Source organism: Meleagris gallopavo, chromosome 14, assembly GCF_905368555.1.
Source record: "Meleagris gallopavo chromosome 14, MGAL_WU_HG_1.1, whole genome shotgun sequence".
Lineage (NCBI taxonomy): Eukaryota > Metazoa > Chordata > Aves > Galliformes > Phasianidae > Meleagris > Meleagris gallopavo.
The window spans coordinates 19,311,605-19,329,409 of record NC_139417.1 but is presented as its reverse complement, the minus strand read 5'-3'; the positions used below and the strand labels follow the sequence as shown (position 1 = coordinate 19,329,409).

Genomic DNA, 17,805 nt, shown 5'->3' with positions numbered 1-17,805 from the left:
GCAGGCGGGGCGCGGCGCCGACCTGTCGGTACCGCCCAGGTCTCCCATAAGCCCCCGCGCGCGGCGGCCCCTCCCTCTCTCGGCGGGCCGTCCGTGCGGGCGCCATCGCGTAGCAGGTGAGCGCCGCCATCCGCCGCCATCCGCCTCGGGAGCGCCCGCCCGGCCCCGCCGCCTGCCCCGGGGGCCCTCCGTGCCATGCGGGGGGCCGTGGCGCCGGGGCCTTTCCGCGGCCCGTAGCCCGGCGGCGGCGGGGCCAACGAGGCCGGGCTCGCGCGCAGGGGCCGTGCGTGCGTCGCTTCCGGCGGCGGTGAACCGGGAGCGGCCCACGGGCGGTGCTGGGGGTGCCGGGCCGGGTCCGCGCCGCCGTCGGGTCTGAACCGGGTGGGTGCTCGGAACGTCCCGTCCTTAAAGGGGCTCCGGCTGCTGCCCGCCGCGGGGCTGCCCTGGAACCGGGAGGGCCCTGAACTCGGCGGGCGGGGATCGGAGCGTCTGAGAGCGGGCGCGGGGAGCTGAGCGCGGGTCGCCTCCCAAGATCGCATCTGGGGAGCTGGTGGTGCTCCGCCAGCTTCGGACACGGGAGGGAGAGAGACTGCAGAGGAACACCCATTCCCTCCCTGGCTCTGGCAGTGGCTAGGGGGTGGAAGATAGCCCTGCGACAGCCCTTGTTGGCAGGGTGATGCGTCGCCGCCGTGTCGCGCCTTTTCTCATCCTGCTCCATTTCCCTCAGCTGCCATGCCTGCCCTCCGGCCTCTCGTGAAGCCTAAGATCGTTAAGAAGAGGACCAAGAAGTTCATCCGCCATCAGTCTGATCGCTATGTCAAGATCAAGGTAGAAACTTACGGAAGCTTCCTTGCAGCAGTACTTTGGGGAGGGTCGGGTTTGTGATTGCCAGGAGGGCTGGCGTTGGATTAGAGCATAAAGGTCAGGTGTTGCAGCTGTGGGCTGGGCAGTGGTAGCGCAGGTGTGAGACCGGTGGGATGTGATACAGCAGTGAATCTTTGTAGGTTTGTTTTGGCCAACCTTGGTGCAGGCGTTCTCACACTGATGTAGTTTTGTAACTGAATGCCAAATGCTTCCCACATTCCTTCAGCGCAACTGGCGGAAACCGAGAGGTATTGATAACAGAGTTCGCAGGAGGTTCAAGGGCCAGATCCTGATGCCCAACATTGGTTATGGGAGCAACAAGAAGACAAAGCATATGCTGCCTACGGGATTCAGGAAGTTTCTGGTCCACAATGTCAAAGAGCTGGAGGTGCTCATGATGAGCAACAAGTAAGTCCCTGGATTTATTCCCCATCCTTGCCCTGAGTTGTTGCTGCAGTTCTGCAGTCAGTGCTGCAGCTGTGTGCTGCCGTGCTGCCCATCCCATAACGGCACTGAGGCAGGAGACCTGGGAGGTGTGCAGCTTTGGGGAACACAGCCACTGTCTTGCTTTACTCAGCGCCGCAGCGCTGGAAGGTGGCCGGGGAGCCTGAGGCTGTCAAACCTCTGTCTGCGGCTTGTTGTTAAACGCCTGTGCTCTGCTGTCGGCAGGATGGCTCCCATTGCTTTGCCTGCACCGCTGCCACACATCGGGTCGAGGCCGGCTTAACACATGGTCTGTTCCTTGCAGGTCGTACTGTGCAGAGATTGCTCACAACGTGTCTTCCAAGAACCGGAAGGTCATTGTGGAGAGAGCGGCTCAGCTCGCCATCAAGATCACCAATCCAAATGCCAGACTGCGTAGTGAGGAAAATGAATAAGCTGGCTTCTACATCTGGGATGTATTTAATAAAGTGTAAAAACAAACTGATCAGCATTGGCCTGTTGCCTGTTTCTCAGGGCTTGGCACACAGTGCTGTGACTCCACTTGCACCTGAGGTTTGTGCTGACGGTGAGCTTGCAGCAGTGCACCTCTTGCTCTTATCTGGAGATTTGCTTCCTTCCAGGTACTTGTGCTTCAGGGGGCCTGGAGCCATACCTTGATCATGCTGCAGGGAGGGAACTGACATCTTAGTGGAGGCCAAGAAAAGGTCGTGCAAGCAGATGTTCCCTTGTTCTGTGGGCTCCTAGTAGCGTTAGCAATGTAATGTTGCTGTGATAAGTAATGAATTCAGGAATGAACACGGCTTCATAGGTACATTTTTTATTTTAAGTTACCACTCAAACAGGGTGGATATTCTTTAACACTGCACTATAAATATTTTTCACATCAACCGCTGTCAAAAACGAGAAATGAAAACTTATTACAACTCCATGGCTGTAAGAAGTGTGTCGTGGTGGCCCTGTTCTCTAATTTGCTGTTACATTTTCTCTTAAGGCTTTTCTTCCCCTCTGCAAAGCAGTATTAGAACAAAACATCTGCTTTAGAGGTTTTCAAATGACAGAAGGTACTGCGGACTGTGTTTCAGCAACTCTGGCTACTGAGATTCACCTGTGATACTGGAGCACTCAATATGAGCTTCCCTCTTAATGTGTGTTGCTGCTGTGTACTTTAACGACCAGAATTTGGAGCAGATGGGTGCTGCGGTGGTGGTCACTCACTACAAACACTGATCTCCTCCAAGAGGCAAAGAGAGGCCACTGCTTAATGCAGAGAAAAGCTTAGTAAATGATTTGTATTGTACTACAATCCTGCAGTCTCTTTTGGAAGGCAGCCTATTGAGGTATTCTGCAGTAAAAAGTAGAAAAAAAAAAAAAAGTATTGCTGAAAAGCTGTGGAAATACCCAACTATCACATCTATGAATCTAGCCCTGTACAGACAGGCTGGGATGTCCTGGTAAGAACAGTCCAGCTGCAGCTTGTACAGCTTTGCTCATGCAAGTCTCCTTCCTCTTCTTGACAAAGGTCCTATGCTTATGGTGTACATCACTACTTAAAAGACACGCAGATTTTAGCCATGTTATTTAGTGAAACGATACATTCTTCAGGCAATTTGGAGTAAAAAGTGCATGTGCAGTGGTTAAAAAAAAAAACAACAACTTTTAAGCTATTTCTCTTTGCACTTCAGTAGGGAAATACTCCAGGACGTGGTTTTCATTTTGCATGGCATCATGCTAAATTGCTTGACATACCCTGTAAAAGCTTGCTGAAACTTAGCATTCACATCTACTCTCCTCCCTGCACAGGGGCAATGCTTTCCTTCATCTCACGTGTCACGGTAAAATGCAGCGAGATGCCTGGTGCCCACAGGTGCAGCCAGAAGCAGCTACTTCTGCTGGCACTCACTGCCAAGCAGCTGCTGCACCAGAGAGCAGCTTGATGACATCCTCACTGTGCCCACTGTGACACATCCCTTGGTTCATGCATGGTGAGGCAGGCAATGGATACAGGGCAGAGCCTTAGCTCATGTCCATTGATTCTGTAGAGGGCAGAGAAGCAGTGTCTTTCTGAATACTTTCAAAAAGCGATGCCATTTCAGGACTGGATCTGATTTGAGAAGAAAATTCAGCCATCACCGGACTTTTCTCTACTTCAGGGATGGTCAGGAGAGCAGCTACTGCTCTCATTGCTGATCGCTTCAATTCATCCTGCTTTTCAAACTCCTGTTTCACCGAACCAGCTTTTACCTAAAAATCCAAAGCAGAATCTTCAGTTGGGATTAAGAAAAGATGATGCCGGCACAACACTGACCACATCAGCAGAGCGAGCAGATCATTTTCTAAGCAGAGGAACTTGGGAGCAGGTTGCTCAGAAGAAGTAACAGAGGGCTAAGGCACAGGGGGCAGAAGGCAGCCCCAGCACGTCGCTCTGATCTCACCTTTGTGGAGCAGGTTGCCCGGAGCGGTTCGATCAGTCGCTCCAGCCTCTGCAGAACTGCATTAGGACAGAGTGTGGACAGCCGAGCCAGCATTATGAAAGTCAGCATCTAGACAAAGGAGGAAAGATAAAATGCGCCGCTTCGCTACACCCTCCAGTGCCCTGACTCCAGCATGGATCCTGTCTGCAGAAGGCTGTGCTCTCATCGTGGCATCTGTACCTCAGTGCTTTCCTCTGCACTCCCGCGAGGGGCTTTGTTAAGAGTCATAATTAGAAATGCACCTGCTAGCAGCCAACGTACAACAGGTGCCCGGCTGGACTCAGGTCCCAGGCGCCCTGCTCCCAGGTGTCTGCGGGGTGCTCAGCTTTTGAGGAAGGCTGTGTTCAGCCCAGCAATTGTGCCACTGCTGTACTCCTTCTAAGTGGAGGTAGATTAAACAGAATGAAAAGGAAATTTGCTCCTATCAAGCTATGAGTCGTGCCCTGGCTCCCTTAGAGCTGAATAACATCAGTTACTTCTCTGTCCTACAGCAGTTTTGGCAGAGCACCTCCCCACCTGAATGTCATAGTGATCCTTCAGTCCATCCTCCACATGGTTCAGGTACTCGTAGATATCCAGCCGGTCAAGACAGCTTTCCAGCAGCGTGTACATGCATTCAAAAGCAGCTTTCCTCACATCAAGGCCATCATCCACTGTGTGTTTGAATGGCCCCATTTCTACCTTAAACAAGAACAAAAACAGAGCTGTAACCTACCAGCAGGCAGCGTGACAGCTTCACACACACAGAGCTGCTGCTGTACTGCACTCAGGACAAACTGATGACATACCTCTCGGATGAGTTCTCTTCTGACCTTTGTTTCATTATATAAGCTGGGGAGAACTGCATTTAGCAAGTCCCGGATTAAAGAAGGTTTGTTATGAGCAGCAGAATTAAACATGGCTAAAGCCACACGTCGAACATTCAGGTCTGAATCTTGAAGGGTTTTTAAGAAGTTACCTGTGGGTTGAGAACACATCAGGCAGTGTTTTACAAGTCCACCAAGAAGCAATTGTAACTGACACAAGAACACTACAGTGTATTTTTGATGTAGCTTGGATATAGCTGTGGTGAAATAACTTTAGGGGCATGGTTTAACAGACACTGGAGATACTTTCATTCAGGATATAGTAAATAGAAGAATTGTGACTTTTTTGCATATGGGCATAAAGATACACAAGTAGCAAGATTCTAGCTACCACAGACCTTCCCTTAAAGTCACATCAGAAGGTTCAGAATTCAAGCACGGCGTTCTTTTTTCTTGCTTAGATCTACTTTGCTCCAATAAGACTTCTCAGAAATACAAGGCCTACTTCCATACAACAGATCTGAGACAGAGGCTCCCTACAAGGTATAAGGCCTTAATTTAGGTTGTGTTTCACAAGATCCTGTCTGCATAATGCTTGAATCTTACGTTTGAAAGCAGAGGGAGTTAATGCTTCCTAAAAATCTCAGCCACCCACGGGATGCCCAATAGCAGAGTATCACAACATTTAGCAAGGGCCCACGTGACAGTGCTCCTCCTGAGTGCCAAAAGCAGAGAAGCACTGCAGAAAAATAACTGGATTAGGTGTGAAAAATCCCTGAGCTGTTAATGAAAGCCAAAACCTGTTCCTGGCTCACCCTGTGACTTTTACTAGCTTACCTATGCAGCCTTTCAGGAGAGCATCAATAGGTTGAGGATGGTCTGCAATTGTGAATTTGACTGCAGTCACCACCGTACTGCGGGCATGCGGAGAGCCTGTGACAAAGATGGAAAGAAGAAAACAGTGACAGATCAAGAGACAAAATCGTCACTTTAACTTTGTAGCATGTATTCTGCTCTCAGTTTCAGCAGACGTACATTGAAAAGCGGGCTGCGGATTTGTCTGAACAGCCTCTCCCAGCACAATGTCTTTGTTCAGTCCCTGCTGTGAGCCACCTCCCACAGCCCAGCAATGCAGTACTCCTCTGAACCCCTCGCAAAGATCCCTTGTCTTCTTTTCACCTCTCTGGACTGCCTTTCTCTCACCAGTGGTTTACAAGAGGACCATCCAGCAAAACAAAGCACCACTCCATCTCAGCACTGCTCTTCATATCATTACCTGATGACAGCTGCTTTTTCAGCCGAGGCAGCAGCTCAGAGGGATCCACCAGAGTCAGCTTCCCCAAGCACTCGGCCACCACGTTGCGCGTCCCTTCCTCTGAGCACTCGCAGTGCTTAAAAAGCAGAGCCCAAATATCCTCCACGTAAGGCTTGAGGCTGTCGGCTGGGGAAGAGCTAATGACTTCTTTTAAAGAGTGCAGCAGGAGGTACTGTCTCTTTGGCTGGCTTTCAATCTCTTTCAGCATGAAGGGAAGATACTCCTTAAGATTTCCAACACTGATGTTCCCCAGTGCATAGGAAGCAGCAGATTTCACCTCTTCGCTGGGGGAAGCGAACGCTTCCAGGATGACAGTTTTGAGCTCCTTCTGAGCACTCGTAAGGTTCGTGGTGCGCCCCATCTCTGCCAGCGAAAGGAAGGCTAGCACCTTTACAGCAGCGCTGCATTTGGGGCTTTTTACGTCCTGGATAAACTGGTTCACTGTCCCAGGGGCTTCTTTGGGGCAGGCTGAGGAAAGGGCTGCCACGCACTTAGCAGCAGAATAATACGCCTGTTTGTGTAACGCTGCCGATGCCCCAGGCGGACCCGAGGAGTACACGGGTGCAGTCAGCTGCTTCAACAGCTCCGAGTAGCCCACAGCCGCTGCCTTTGTCAGAACCAGAGCCTGGAAGAAGTCAATGATAGCGTTCAGAGCCCCTCCTTGAAGCAAAGGTGAGTGGACAAGCTGCAAGATTTCAGCAAGAACTGAACCAGTGATCTTAGAGATGCAGGATGGATAAACCTTAGCTAAAGTAGTAAGGAATGCGATCGCCACCTGGGAAACGTGCATGTCATTCTCACTGATTAAGGCAGGGAGCTCTGTAAGAACAGACTCTATCATGGCAGGCTTAAGGCTGTCACTGTAGTTCTTCACCAGAATATCCAGAGCGGCCAGAGTGCTGAGTTTCAAGGCACGTTGATTCTTTCTCAAGAAGGAAGCTAGAATGGGGAAGCCTTCCCCTAGGATAGGTCTTAAGTCTATTTTAAGCGGAGAACTGGCAATGAGAGTTAATGCTTTAACTGCTGTCAAGCGGGTGATTTCATTTTTGAGCCTCTCCAGAAATATCTTCAATGTTGGCTGCAGGTCAGTGCTCAAATGGTCTCCCAGACTGTAAATGATTTGTCCCATACACGAGATAGCACGCTCTTTGACCTCCTGGTCAATGTCAGCTGCCTTCAATCGTTTCAGAGTACCGGGAAAAAGGTCCTTCACGTACGGCTTGGCATCAAAAGTGCAAGGTTTGTCCAGAGGCCTGATAACCTTCACAAGCTGCTGAGCAACCAGCAGAGCTTCTGAAGTGATCTTATAGAAGGGGTCTCCTATACAGGCCACAACTGGAGGTAACAGGCTTTTGATGTGAGGATGAAATGCCTCTGGCTGGTGGTTGCAAAGAAGGACATGAAGGAAAGACAGCGCATCGATTCTCATGTTGGAGGAGTTGGATTTATCGGCCAAGGAGAAAACAATGCCTGTGCAGAAGAGACAAGAATGAATGCCGTCCTATTTCAACTGGTGGTTTCTATTGGGAAAATAGCCACCAAAGCCGCCCTCAGAAAATGGGCACAATCTGAATCTTTTCTTTCCTCTCCCTACTCAAATTATATTTACTATTCCAAAGAACTATTATCTTTGCACTCGTTCTGCTTTCAAGGAAGAAGCAATTCAAACACAATTACTCTTTGCAGCAGACACGGACAGCTGGCTACAAAAACTTTTTAAAATTTAGTAAGAAAAGTCATCCTGGGCTGAGGTAAGGAGGGACTGTTATCAAAATGCAAATAAGACTGACAATGTTAAGACTGGGAACATTTATTCTCAGCAGAAACCCCACGCAGCCGTAATGTCCCTTTCTGAGTTTTTCCTTTATTCTTCTGTGCGAAGTCTTATGACTTCTTTTATGACTTCTGTTAGTTTTGCCAGCAATGTAACTGTGGATCGTTAGCAGACTGACTTCCTTCCTAAATGTCACATACTTCCAAATCCATTTTCTGACTTAATCAGAAACACAACACTGCTTGCTATCCCTGAAGTTGTGCTTGGCTTTCTGATTACAAACGTCCTGCAAGCACTGATTCCTAAGAAAGAAGGACAGAAAGAAGCACAGGAGACTTTTTATACGTTTACTACACAGTCACTCCAAAAGCCAAAGCAGACCCTCAGTACTACGAGCCTTTCAGCAGTCTGAGATACTTCATGAACTTACAGGCAAGGAAAGCTCTGTGAAAAATGTGAGGGAACACATCAAATTATTGGTAATATGAATATATTTGTTAATACCACTACATTTTGTAAAAGAAAAAGTCACTTGTTACTGACCTCAGCAGGCTAGCAAGTAATTCTAGCTAATTTCAAAGGAGGCTGGAACATGCCCTCTTAAGGACACCTCCTCCAGGGACTGTGGAAATGAAGCTGGTATTCTTATCCTGGCTGTCAGTGGTAGACAGAACTAGGGACTGATCTGGGAACTGCTAAATGTATCAACATGGACAAGAACTTGACATGCGCGCCTTGAAGCTGAACAGAGACAATACACAGGAATAAAATATGAACACACAGGTCAGGAGCACACATGCTGTGACACCAACTAACAGAGCCAACCACGGATCGTGGACAAGCTTTACCAGGCACTAATGCAGGGATGTGCTCTGCCAGGCAACCAGGAAGAACATTGGCCAGCTCCGTCAGGAGGCTGAAACAACCCTGCCTGGACTTGACGCTCTTGTCTTTGAGCTGCTTGTGCAAGGCCTTGACAATGTTGGGAACCTGCAATGTGGAAAAACAAACCAGAAAGAAACACATTGGTCATCCCAGCTTCCAGAGCACAGAGCTATGTTACCAAAGCAGGCTGCTCAGCTGAGCCAGAAGCACTAATAGCACAGCAAGAAAACTGTCAGGATTCAGCAGTCAACAGTGGAATTGTTCATTAGAAAACAAGACGGGAAAGATTACAAGACAGTGCGCGTGAAGAAAAAATACGCAAACTGATGAGCTGGAGGGGACTTTATTCTTCCATATTCTACAAACAGAATCCCTAGCAAACCTTTCTGGTGCTGGTGTTATCCCCTAACACAGAAGCTTTAAGAAATACAACAAAATCATCATTTTAGCCAAAGGCCAGTGTGTCTTGTACAGTCTAAAAACAGGTCAGAGGCTGACCCAGGGGAACAATGCATACAACTGAGTGCTTCTGCACTGCCTCAGCTCTCACTCCCAGGAATGGTAAAAAGAATGAACTGAAAAAAAAGGGGGGAATTGTTAACCCTTGGGAGCCAGTACCTTCTGGTGATCTGCCCAAGGGCTCCTTCAGCAAGCTTTGTTCTCAAGCTTGACTGTTAGGCACATTCATCAGTGGTACACTATCTACTTCTCTTTATTGCTTTCTGCTGTCATCCAGCCCACCATCTCCTCACACACCTGGTTCTGAAGCATTGTCAGGGAAACATCATCTTTGCCAGAGTCATCTGAAGCATGCAGCCAGCTCTGGATGGGCAGCGTTTGCTTCAGCAACGAGATATAAGCACTGAAGATGTCAGCTTTGACATTCTCCTCTCTCTCCTTAAATCTGCTTATCAAAACTGGAGAAAGGGTTTTGTAGAAGTCCTGAAGGAGATCGTGCCTGCTGCTGACAATGGCCTCCAGGCACTTTGCTGCAGCCCTGCGGACTTTCCAACTGATGTCATCATCATCACTGTACTCATCATCGCTTTCTGGAAGGAAGAGAAGGGAAAACAAGGTGCATTGTCAGGAGCAAATCAGAAGTAGACCATCACCTGATGCCTCAGAGTCTAAGCCTCTGGCTGACTAAACAAACAGGTGCCAGTAACTCACACATGTGAAATTGTCCAGAATAGCCTGTCCCTATAGATGTCACCAGAGACAGCAGTGTGACCCAGGGCTGATGTGAGTTCAGATTCTTCTGTTTCAAGTGAGAGCTGGCAGAACAAACCTTAATATTACTCCACTTACTGGGGAAGCCAGGTCAGCTCAGGCATCAAGGCTTTTGTTTTGAAGAAAGAATGAGGTCCTCTGATTTTAAAGGCAGAAATACATAAATATTTGTCTTAGCAATCCTTGAGTGGCACAAAATAGCAAACAATTTACAATGCTACTGGCAGAACAACTAACACACTCTCCAGGAAGCCTGCCAGGATCTTACCCTGATTAGCATGAAAGTCAACAAACATGCCCTCCTTTCAAGGAAGCTGTTCTAACTTTGCTCTTAGCTGCCACGCACTTCATGCAGCTATAAATACAGACATTACAAGATGCTTTCTATACGTGAAAGTATTTAAACATACACCTGTTATCTGACCAAGCTAAACAGATTCAGAAAGTAGACAGAAGACCCCTGTTAAGACAGTATCAGATTGCTTTCACTGGTGACTGAGATGTTTCTAATGGTGGTACTTTCAAGGGTCCAGGACTGTAGCTTTGCTTCTTTCTGCTACAGAGCAGTAAAAAATAGCTGCCTTATAATAATAACAATGGCGTGGCTACAATATCCGTAGGCTGAATTAGGTTGAACTGAAACTGTTATACTAAATGGCAGCCTTTCATTCAAACAGCAGGTCACAGAACCACAGAACTGTAGGGGCTGGAAGGGACCTCCAGAGATCATATAATCCAAAAACAATACTGCACAGCACCCCAGCAGATGCAGTAAGAAACCCATAAGGTAACTGTTAACTGCAATTTTTAGATTTCCTCATAACATCTTTCTTTTCAAGAAATACCATTTTGTTAGGATCCCAGTAAGGAGATATCTAACTCACATGTGCATGGATCTACTACAGCTAAATTATCAGGAGAAACAGGAATCTGGGTTACAGCTGGTTCAAATGCTTGGTGCCACCAGTGGAAGCTCAGACTTCAGAAGGCTCAAAAATGACACCTCCCTCGACTAACAGCCCACACACATCACATCAGCTGCTCGGAGCCAGAGTCTGAGTTCTGCCTGGCAGGCTGCAAGCAGCACTGGCACTGCTGAGAGCACAAGGAAGTGCTTCCAACAGCCAAGACGTCAGAGCTGTTGCTCCTCAGGATTTCCAAGCGTGAAGCATGGCTGCTCGCTGTACGTGCTCTAAGAGATTACTACTAAGTCAGCAGGGCAAGAAAGGCAACGCTTCCTCCACCTAGCTCTCTGATAGCTCAGAGTATAGATTCAGTGTTCTCCCCGTTGCTCAGGCAGGCAGAGATCTGAGCAGCTTGTTATTACCATTGGTAAATTGAAACAACCAAATCAAGAGCACTGTCTTGAGACAGATCTGAAAAGTAACATCCCAGAGAGTGAGAGAGCAGGAAGGGGAGAAATGCAAACCAGTGTTCTGCTAAGCACAGTCATCCTCACAAGCAGGCACCTTGTTCTTCATCCTCCCCATTTTCAGTTTCCATCTTTTCTTCCTCTTCTTCCTCCTCGTTGTCATAGTTGTAGTTCGGGTCAAAGGTGATGTACTTCAAGCATAGACTCATCACGTTTGGGATGTGAGGGTCAATTTCTTTTGGGCACCTATCATGACAAATAAAAATTCTAAGAGTTAGAGTTAATAAAATGAGTAATAAGCAATTTTAAATATTCAACTAATACAGTCCATCTGAAAAGGGTTCCAAAATGCTTCCCAGACTGCTTAAGCATTTTGTTAATATGAGTTAAGTCCTTTTCTTACCGTGCATGAAGCAATACCACATTCTCCTGGGGAGGATTTCTATAAGGTTTCTATAAGGAAGAAAAAAAAAAATACCCCGGAAAAAAAAAACTATCTGTGAACACCTGGTTCAGTCTGCTACCCATGGGAGAAAAACTCAGCAGCTCTGCAGGGCTGCTTCTCCAAGACAAGCCCTGAACTTCTGACCAAATGTCAGGAAAGCTGCATCTCCTCTGTATGACCTCCCTTCTTGTCTTCCACTCCCTCCCTGCACCGAGAACCCTCTTTCTCAAGCTATCCTCCAAAGACAAGAAAAACTCCTAGTTCTGCAAAACCAATACAGAAAATACACTTTTATACATTAAGGAAATGTAGCTCATAAATCATGCCCAACTCTGCATGTGAAGAAGAAATGTTATTTGTGAACTATCTTCCCCAACAGGAATGTATGTAGGAAGATACTCAACCCAGGACACTGTAAGTAGACATATTTACACCAGAAGGACATCAATGCAAAGGATGGTGCAGCTGTTCAAGGATACACACCTTCTCACAAAAGACTCAAATGCCTGAAAGCAGTACTCTCTCAACTCATCATCGTCCACGTTACAGAACCGAACAATCAGAGGAATTATCTTCTCCAGATGTTCTCCTGGGAAAGACAAAGCAAGCAGCGGTAAACAATGTCAGCCACCTGTTACTTCCTTCATGTGCCTGGCACAGCATTCCCCACTTGGATCCCTTAGGCAAGGAGCCAGCAGCCCACCAACAAGCAGCCCTGCAGGGATTTTCAGTAGATGACCTGGCCCTTCAGTCATAGAAAGAGCTACATCTAGAAGTCTTCCAGGGCTGAATGTCAGTTCTGGCAGATCTTTCAGACTCGCTATCCTACATTTCTCCTCTTCTTTAAAATGAGGTGAATCCACTGCCATCATTCACAGACGCATTAATTCAGACCAGGCTAGTGAAAAAGACCTTGAGATGAAACGCACTGTAGAATGGCAGCCAGAGAGTTCGTTTGGTGTCTCCTCCCAAGTGTAGACCAACGCCAAATCAGGACCACAGAGAGAATCCCAAAGCACAACCCACTAACACATCAGGAACAGACCAAATGCATTTATTTTACCACTGAAAGAAAGCTGCTTTAAAATGCGTGCCTGTTTCCAGCATCGTTTCAAACCACTGTCCTACCTATGCGGTGTCCAGCCTGCCTACTGATGCCAGCGATACACTGAATGTATGTCCTGGTAGTTGAAGTAGACTCATTCTTCTTCAGCTCAGCAATAAGATGCTCTGCAAGCTCCGAGAAGATGTTCCCACTGCAGGTCAGGACGAGATGACCCAAAGCAATGATGGCTCTTTTACGTACTGCCAACCTGGGGCTCGTTAGCTGAGGAAGGAGACAGTTCAGGATGGAAGAATGGAAAGAGTAGAGAGTTCCCCCCAGCCTGCAACCAACAGAACAAGGTAGAATTTGAAAGTCAGCATGTCAGAGGAAAAGCTCCTATACCAGCAAAAAACATACAAACTCTTCAGCTATGAAGGGGAAGGGAGAGCAAAAGGGTGGTTTTGGCATCCTGGGTTTGAACACTGACTTGTACTGGGGAAAACAGGGAAAGGTTTTTTGTCTTCATCATGGAGTAATTTGATTTTGATTGAGTCCTTCTAGATGACCTGGGGTTTCGTCAATAATTTCCTGCATGCAGCTGACATATGACACTGTCACTCTGACTTATGTAACAAGAGAAAGAGGCAGCCAGGAAAAAAAATGCATGTGCAATCAGATCAGAGGGCTAAAATAAACTTCCCCGCTTTGCCCTCACTTGCCTTATTTTTTTTTTTATTTTTTTATTTTTTTAAACAGAGCCTCTGTGGGATCCATCACTACTGTTACCACTATTGCCCAGCACAGAGGGGCTCAGCATGCAGCCCCTCATTCCTGCTGGGCAATCTGCTCTGCTGAGATATTCCCCAGTGGCAGCCAACCCAAATCCTTCAGTTTTAAGCCCACAGAGTAAGATTAGGGAAATACAGAAATCAAAAGCAAACACACACAGTGCAGCCCCTTGCTGTACCCAGCTGCCAAAGGAAATCCTTTGGTACCTGCTCAACATATCTGACAGGATGTCAAGAGCCTCCAGCTGCACAGATACATCCTCCTGCTTTCCAATAGCTCCTGTCAGCTGGGCTGTGATCTTTTTGCATACATTTGCTGTTATGGTGGAACCTGCAAGAGAGAGATTTTTCCCGTCACTTAAAAAGAGGTCTCAATCCTACACTGAAAATAACAATTCACCACAGGAAGAGATGACAAGAGCAGCAGTCAGCCAGCTTTTGTTTGAGGTGAAGGACAGACATTGCCAGCAGCAAGGAGCCTCCAGCTGCAGTACAGCTTGTTGATGCTCCTGAAGGAGCTCCTCATTTTGGAGAGTCTTCTACCCAGATGGTGGCACAGAGTGGGCAGCCCCTGCCATGGAACTCATGGAGCAGAGCTGGGGGGGAGTTTTCTGAAAGTTTCTTTTTCCCCTGTTTTTAACTTGAAAATATTCAGATTCAACACATCAGTGTTTTCTGTACAGGGAGAGCAATCATAGCAGAAACAGCCCCTCAGCTCTGTGATGAAATTTAGTAATTTGCAAACTAATCCTCAGTCTCCTCCCAGCCTCTAACACAGGCGGGCAGCACTGCTGTGGCAACCTGCCATAAAGGAGCAGCAGATACATGGAATGGCTGCAGAGGAGACTTACATCTCCGTGAATGCCAGGTATGTCCTGAGCAGCTGGATCTCAACTCGCACTGAATGCCTTAGGACTGCAGAAACATAAGCGGATTTCTCTCAGATGCAGTTTCAGATGCAGTATCCTCACAGCGACCAGCTCAAGAGATTTCATGTCATCTCATCTCTACCCATAGCAGTATTTCAGATTGATCTTTCTTTCCTTCTTCCTTCATTTCTTCTCCTCCAGCTAGTGAATAAGGAATTTATAACGTTCAGGCTCTGACCCACCCATCTTCCTGCTTCCCAAAGGCTATGATTCCCTTTTGCCTCAATCTACCAGACAGGGACAAATGTTTTACCTGTAGAAGCCGGCGGCAACTCAGAGATGACTGTTTTCAGACCAATGCTGGAGATGTCCCGCAGCTGTTCCTTGTCCGATAACATGTTTGTGCACAGTGTGTCCACAATGGTTTCCACCTGGTACTCCTTCACTTTGCCAACCAGTGGGCCCAGACTGCAGAAGGAGAACCAAATGAGAATGAACATGAAGAGGACTGCTTTCCCAAGTCAGGTTTTGAAACAAAATCAGTCATAAGAAACTGTCTTCTAGAACAAATGCCAGATGGCTTTTACACACTATTAACTACCTATTGCTCTCTGCCACATGTGTGAAAGCCTCCTCCTTAGCCAAGGCTCAGAACTGCTATGGGAAGTCTGCTCCCTTCACTCTGCACTTTTTATTGCTGTTACTATTCTTACTACCATTATTACAACTTTTAGCAACCTATGTTTCCTGCTTGTGAGGTTGTATTCAAAATTGTGCATAAAGTGTTTGACAGCATTTGTTTGCAATTATGGCTGATTAGTTAAAAAATGTAAAGCAGTAACCATATGTCAGCAAAAAGGGCTGTACCTGTCATCCGCTTAATACCATCTGTAACAATGACAAGGCCACTGGGAAATTCAGCACTGGACTTCAAACCTTTCTAAAGGAGAGGAGCTCGATGTCCCAAAACTTTAAACTGAGCTTCTCTCTAAAGAAATTAAATCTCAGGCATGCTGCCTCACAATTTGGTAAGAACTCAACTACTTCTGAAGTCACCTACTGCTTGAACAAAGGCATCACCCTGCCTGGATCCCAACAGGAAAAGAAACTCGCGTGTGCAGCAGGTGAGGGAAAGCCCCCAGGAGGGGATGCTGGAGCAGGTGCCAACGCAGCAGGAGCAGGCTCCATTCCAGCACTCAGGGGAGTCTGTGACAGCCCTGTAATTGCCAGTGAATACGGAAATTTCTGACGCAGCTCTTACCATTTGACAGCGAGGTTCTGTACTTCCCCATTTTTGTCTTCCAGCAATTTCAAAAGCATTTTCACGACTTTTTTCTCACTGTCTTCATCTAGTTTTATAGAATCTTTTTGCAGTTCCACCATCAGGTCATTGGTGGCCATAAATCTGAAAGAAATGTAGCAGAAGTGGACTGGCTGATACACAGACACAAATGCATCTCCTCCTCTTGACAATAAGTCTTTGTACAAAAACAGATTTTCAAAGACTAACCTACCATCTTTTATGCTCTAATTAAAAAGACAGTACATAGAACTGATACTTTCTGACAAGAAGAAAACTCAGAGCGAGGCAGCTGGTGAAAAGGCTTTGGCTAAAAAGTCTCTGAAAATAAGAAACAGACATTCTCTTCTAAAAATATTTGATGAGGATGGGGCAAGCCACAGCTGAAACTGGCACTGTGGGATGGGACCCATTGTGCATTTTCCCAGTGCCTAAATGAACACAGTTAAGTACGCTGGAAAAAACAAGAGTGGTTTTTGACCAACTGTCAGACCTAGGAAACCAAGCATGGGAACTGAGATGTGCCTGGCTGTGTTCCTTGACACCTCCAGCACTGACAGCACGGTCCCACACGCAGAGAAGGCCTAGCTCAAAAATGGAAAAAAATCACGGCTCCATACCGGACCTTTAAACTTCAGTACCTTAAAAAAAGTCCCTCTATACCTTATAAAAAGATCCTCTCTACCTTGAAAATTCGCCCGGCTATATTTAGAGCTGCACTGTTCAGCCCAACCTCGCCCCTCTCACACCCTCCTGCTCCCTGGGCTGGTACACGTCCTGGCAGCTGGGATGGCCGCCCTCTCCTCACCCAGAGCCCTCGCAGAGCTTTTTTTCTGTTCTAGAGAAAAGGTATCAATATTTACTGCTGCTCTGAAGCACTGCCAGCCCTGAGCGTTCCATGTCCTCCTCCTGATGCTCTGGTGTCCCTTTATTAAAGAACACTCCTCTGCTCTTCATTCCGTATCCACCACGCAATCAAATTTATTTGCATTTCATTAACATAGGACAGTATTTGGCACAAATGACATTTCTGATTGCATTTTTCTCTCCCATGAGCAAAACCACACAAGTACTTCTCACTCCAGCTTAGGAGAAAAACAACAAGATCTCTGACTGCCGGCCAATGTAATTTCCTACAGGGACAACGACAAAACGCACAGTGAGAAGTTCTGTAACCATCTGCTCTCTTGGGAGCAGGAAATATACAGCAGCCCGAGACCCTGAGCAACGGACGCTCGGTTATCACATCCGAGCACGGGGACGGGTGTCCGAAAGGAGCCGAGGAGGAGCTCCCCTCTCGTTTATGGATGACACCTCCATTTTGAGTCCGGCTCCGATGTAACCCATTCAGCATTAAGGAACAAACGCTGCCCGCGGTGCGGGGCCGCATCCCACGTGCAAGCCTTCCCCGGGGCAGCAGCCCGGTACACGCGGCATCGTGCAGCCGGCCAGAACCCCAAAAAGAAACCCAGAACCGCAGCGCGCCGGGTCCGGCGGAGCCTCCGGGCTGCACCCGCGCTCCCGTGCCTGCGCAGCGCGAGCATGACCAAGTATGGCCACCGCCGGCGGGATGCGCGGGGCCGCCGCTGCCCGCTGCGGGCTCCGCGAGGCGGGTAACGGGCACGGGCGGAAGCTGCCGAACGGCGGCGGAGGCGCGGGCTGCCCGGGACACCTGTCACAGGTGCCGGCTGTAAGGGATCGGACGCGTCCCGTAGCGCAGCCCGGGCACCGAGCCGCCAGTCCCCCGCCTACGGAGATTCCTTCCCTTCTCTACTGACATCAATGACGAGCAAAAGCGGCCCTTCTCGCCCTGCCCGGGAGGCACGGTCCCGCAGCCCGGCTGCTCGGCCGCCAGCCCTCTCCGAACGGCCGCAGCCCGGCGGCGGGACGGCCCGTCCCGGGGAAACGAGGCGCTCCGGCCCGCACCTGAAGTCCTTGTCGGTGGAGGTCATCTTCTCCAGCAGGCTGGAGATGTGGTACGACACGCTGGCCATGGCGGCGGAGCGGCGCGGCGCCGGGCGCCCGCGGGAAGATGGCGGAGGGCGGCGGGGCCGCGCGCTCCCCGCGGGGCCGCCTCCGAGGCGGCGGGACGGGCCCCGGGGCGGCCGTCGGGAGGGGGCCCCGCCGACCCGGCCGGCTCCGGGCGGCGCCGCCGGGCCTCGGGCGGCCCCTGCAGGCGGAGCGGCTCGCAGCGCGG

General features: G+C 48.7%; 2 protein-coding genes across 3 annotated transcripts; one reads left to right on the top strand and one right to left on the bottom strand.

Annotated features, from left to right (window-relative positions):
• Positions 1-73: 73 nt before the first annotated feature.
• RPL32 (ribosomal protein L32) lies at positions 74-1,792 on the top strand. The gene is made up of 4 exons (XM_085236036.1): positions 74-116; positions 728-828; positions 1,091-1,272; positions 1,613-1,792. The coding sequence occupies exons 2-4, from the start codon at positions 733-735 to the stop codon at positions 1,740-1,742; spliced, it is 408 nt and encodes a 135-aa protein (XP_085092162.1). The 5' UTR covers positions 74-116; positions 728-732; the 3' UTR covers positions 1,743-1,792.
• Positions 1,793-2,109: 317 nt separating this feature from the next.
• On the bottom strand, positions 2,110-17,670 carry LOC100545074 (cullin-associated NEDD8-dissociated protein 1-like). 2 transcript variants are annotated; one of them, XM_085236028.1, is made up of 15 exons: positions 17,535-17,670; positions 15,570-15,713; positions 14,622-14,776; positions 13,647-13,770; positions 12,735-12,991; positions 12,090-12,195; positions 11,259-11,407; positions 9,316-9,608; positions 8,523-8,664; positions 5,862-7,370; positions 5,423-5,518; positions 4,568-4,737; positions 4,296-4,460; positions 3,741-3,848; positions 2,110-3,549 (listed from the first exon to the last, which is right to left on the bottom strand). In XM_085236028.1, the coding sequence occupies exons 1-15, from the start codon at positions 17,600-17,602 to the stop codon at positions 3,322-3,324; spliced, it is 3,714 nt and encodes a 1,237-aa protein (XP_085092154.1). In that variant the 5' UTR covers positions 17,603-17,670; the 3' UTR covers positions 2,110-3,321. The 2 variants fall into 2 exon arrangements, 1 of the variants encoding a protein (XP_085092154.1); XR_014886419.1 differs by lacking the exon at positions 2,110-3,549 and having other exon boundaries at positions 4,296-4,456.
• Positions 17,671-17,805: the final 135 nt, after the last annotated feature.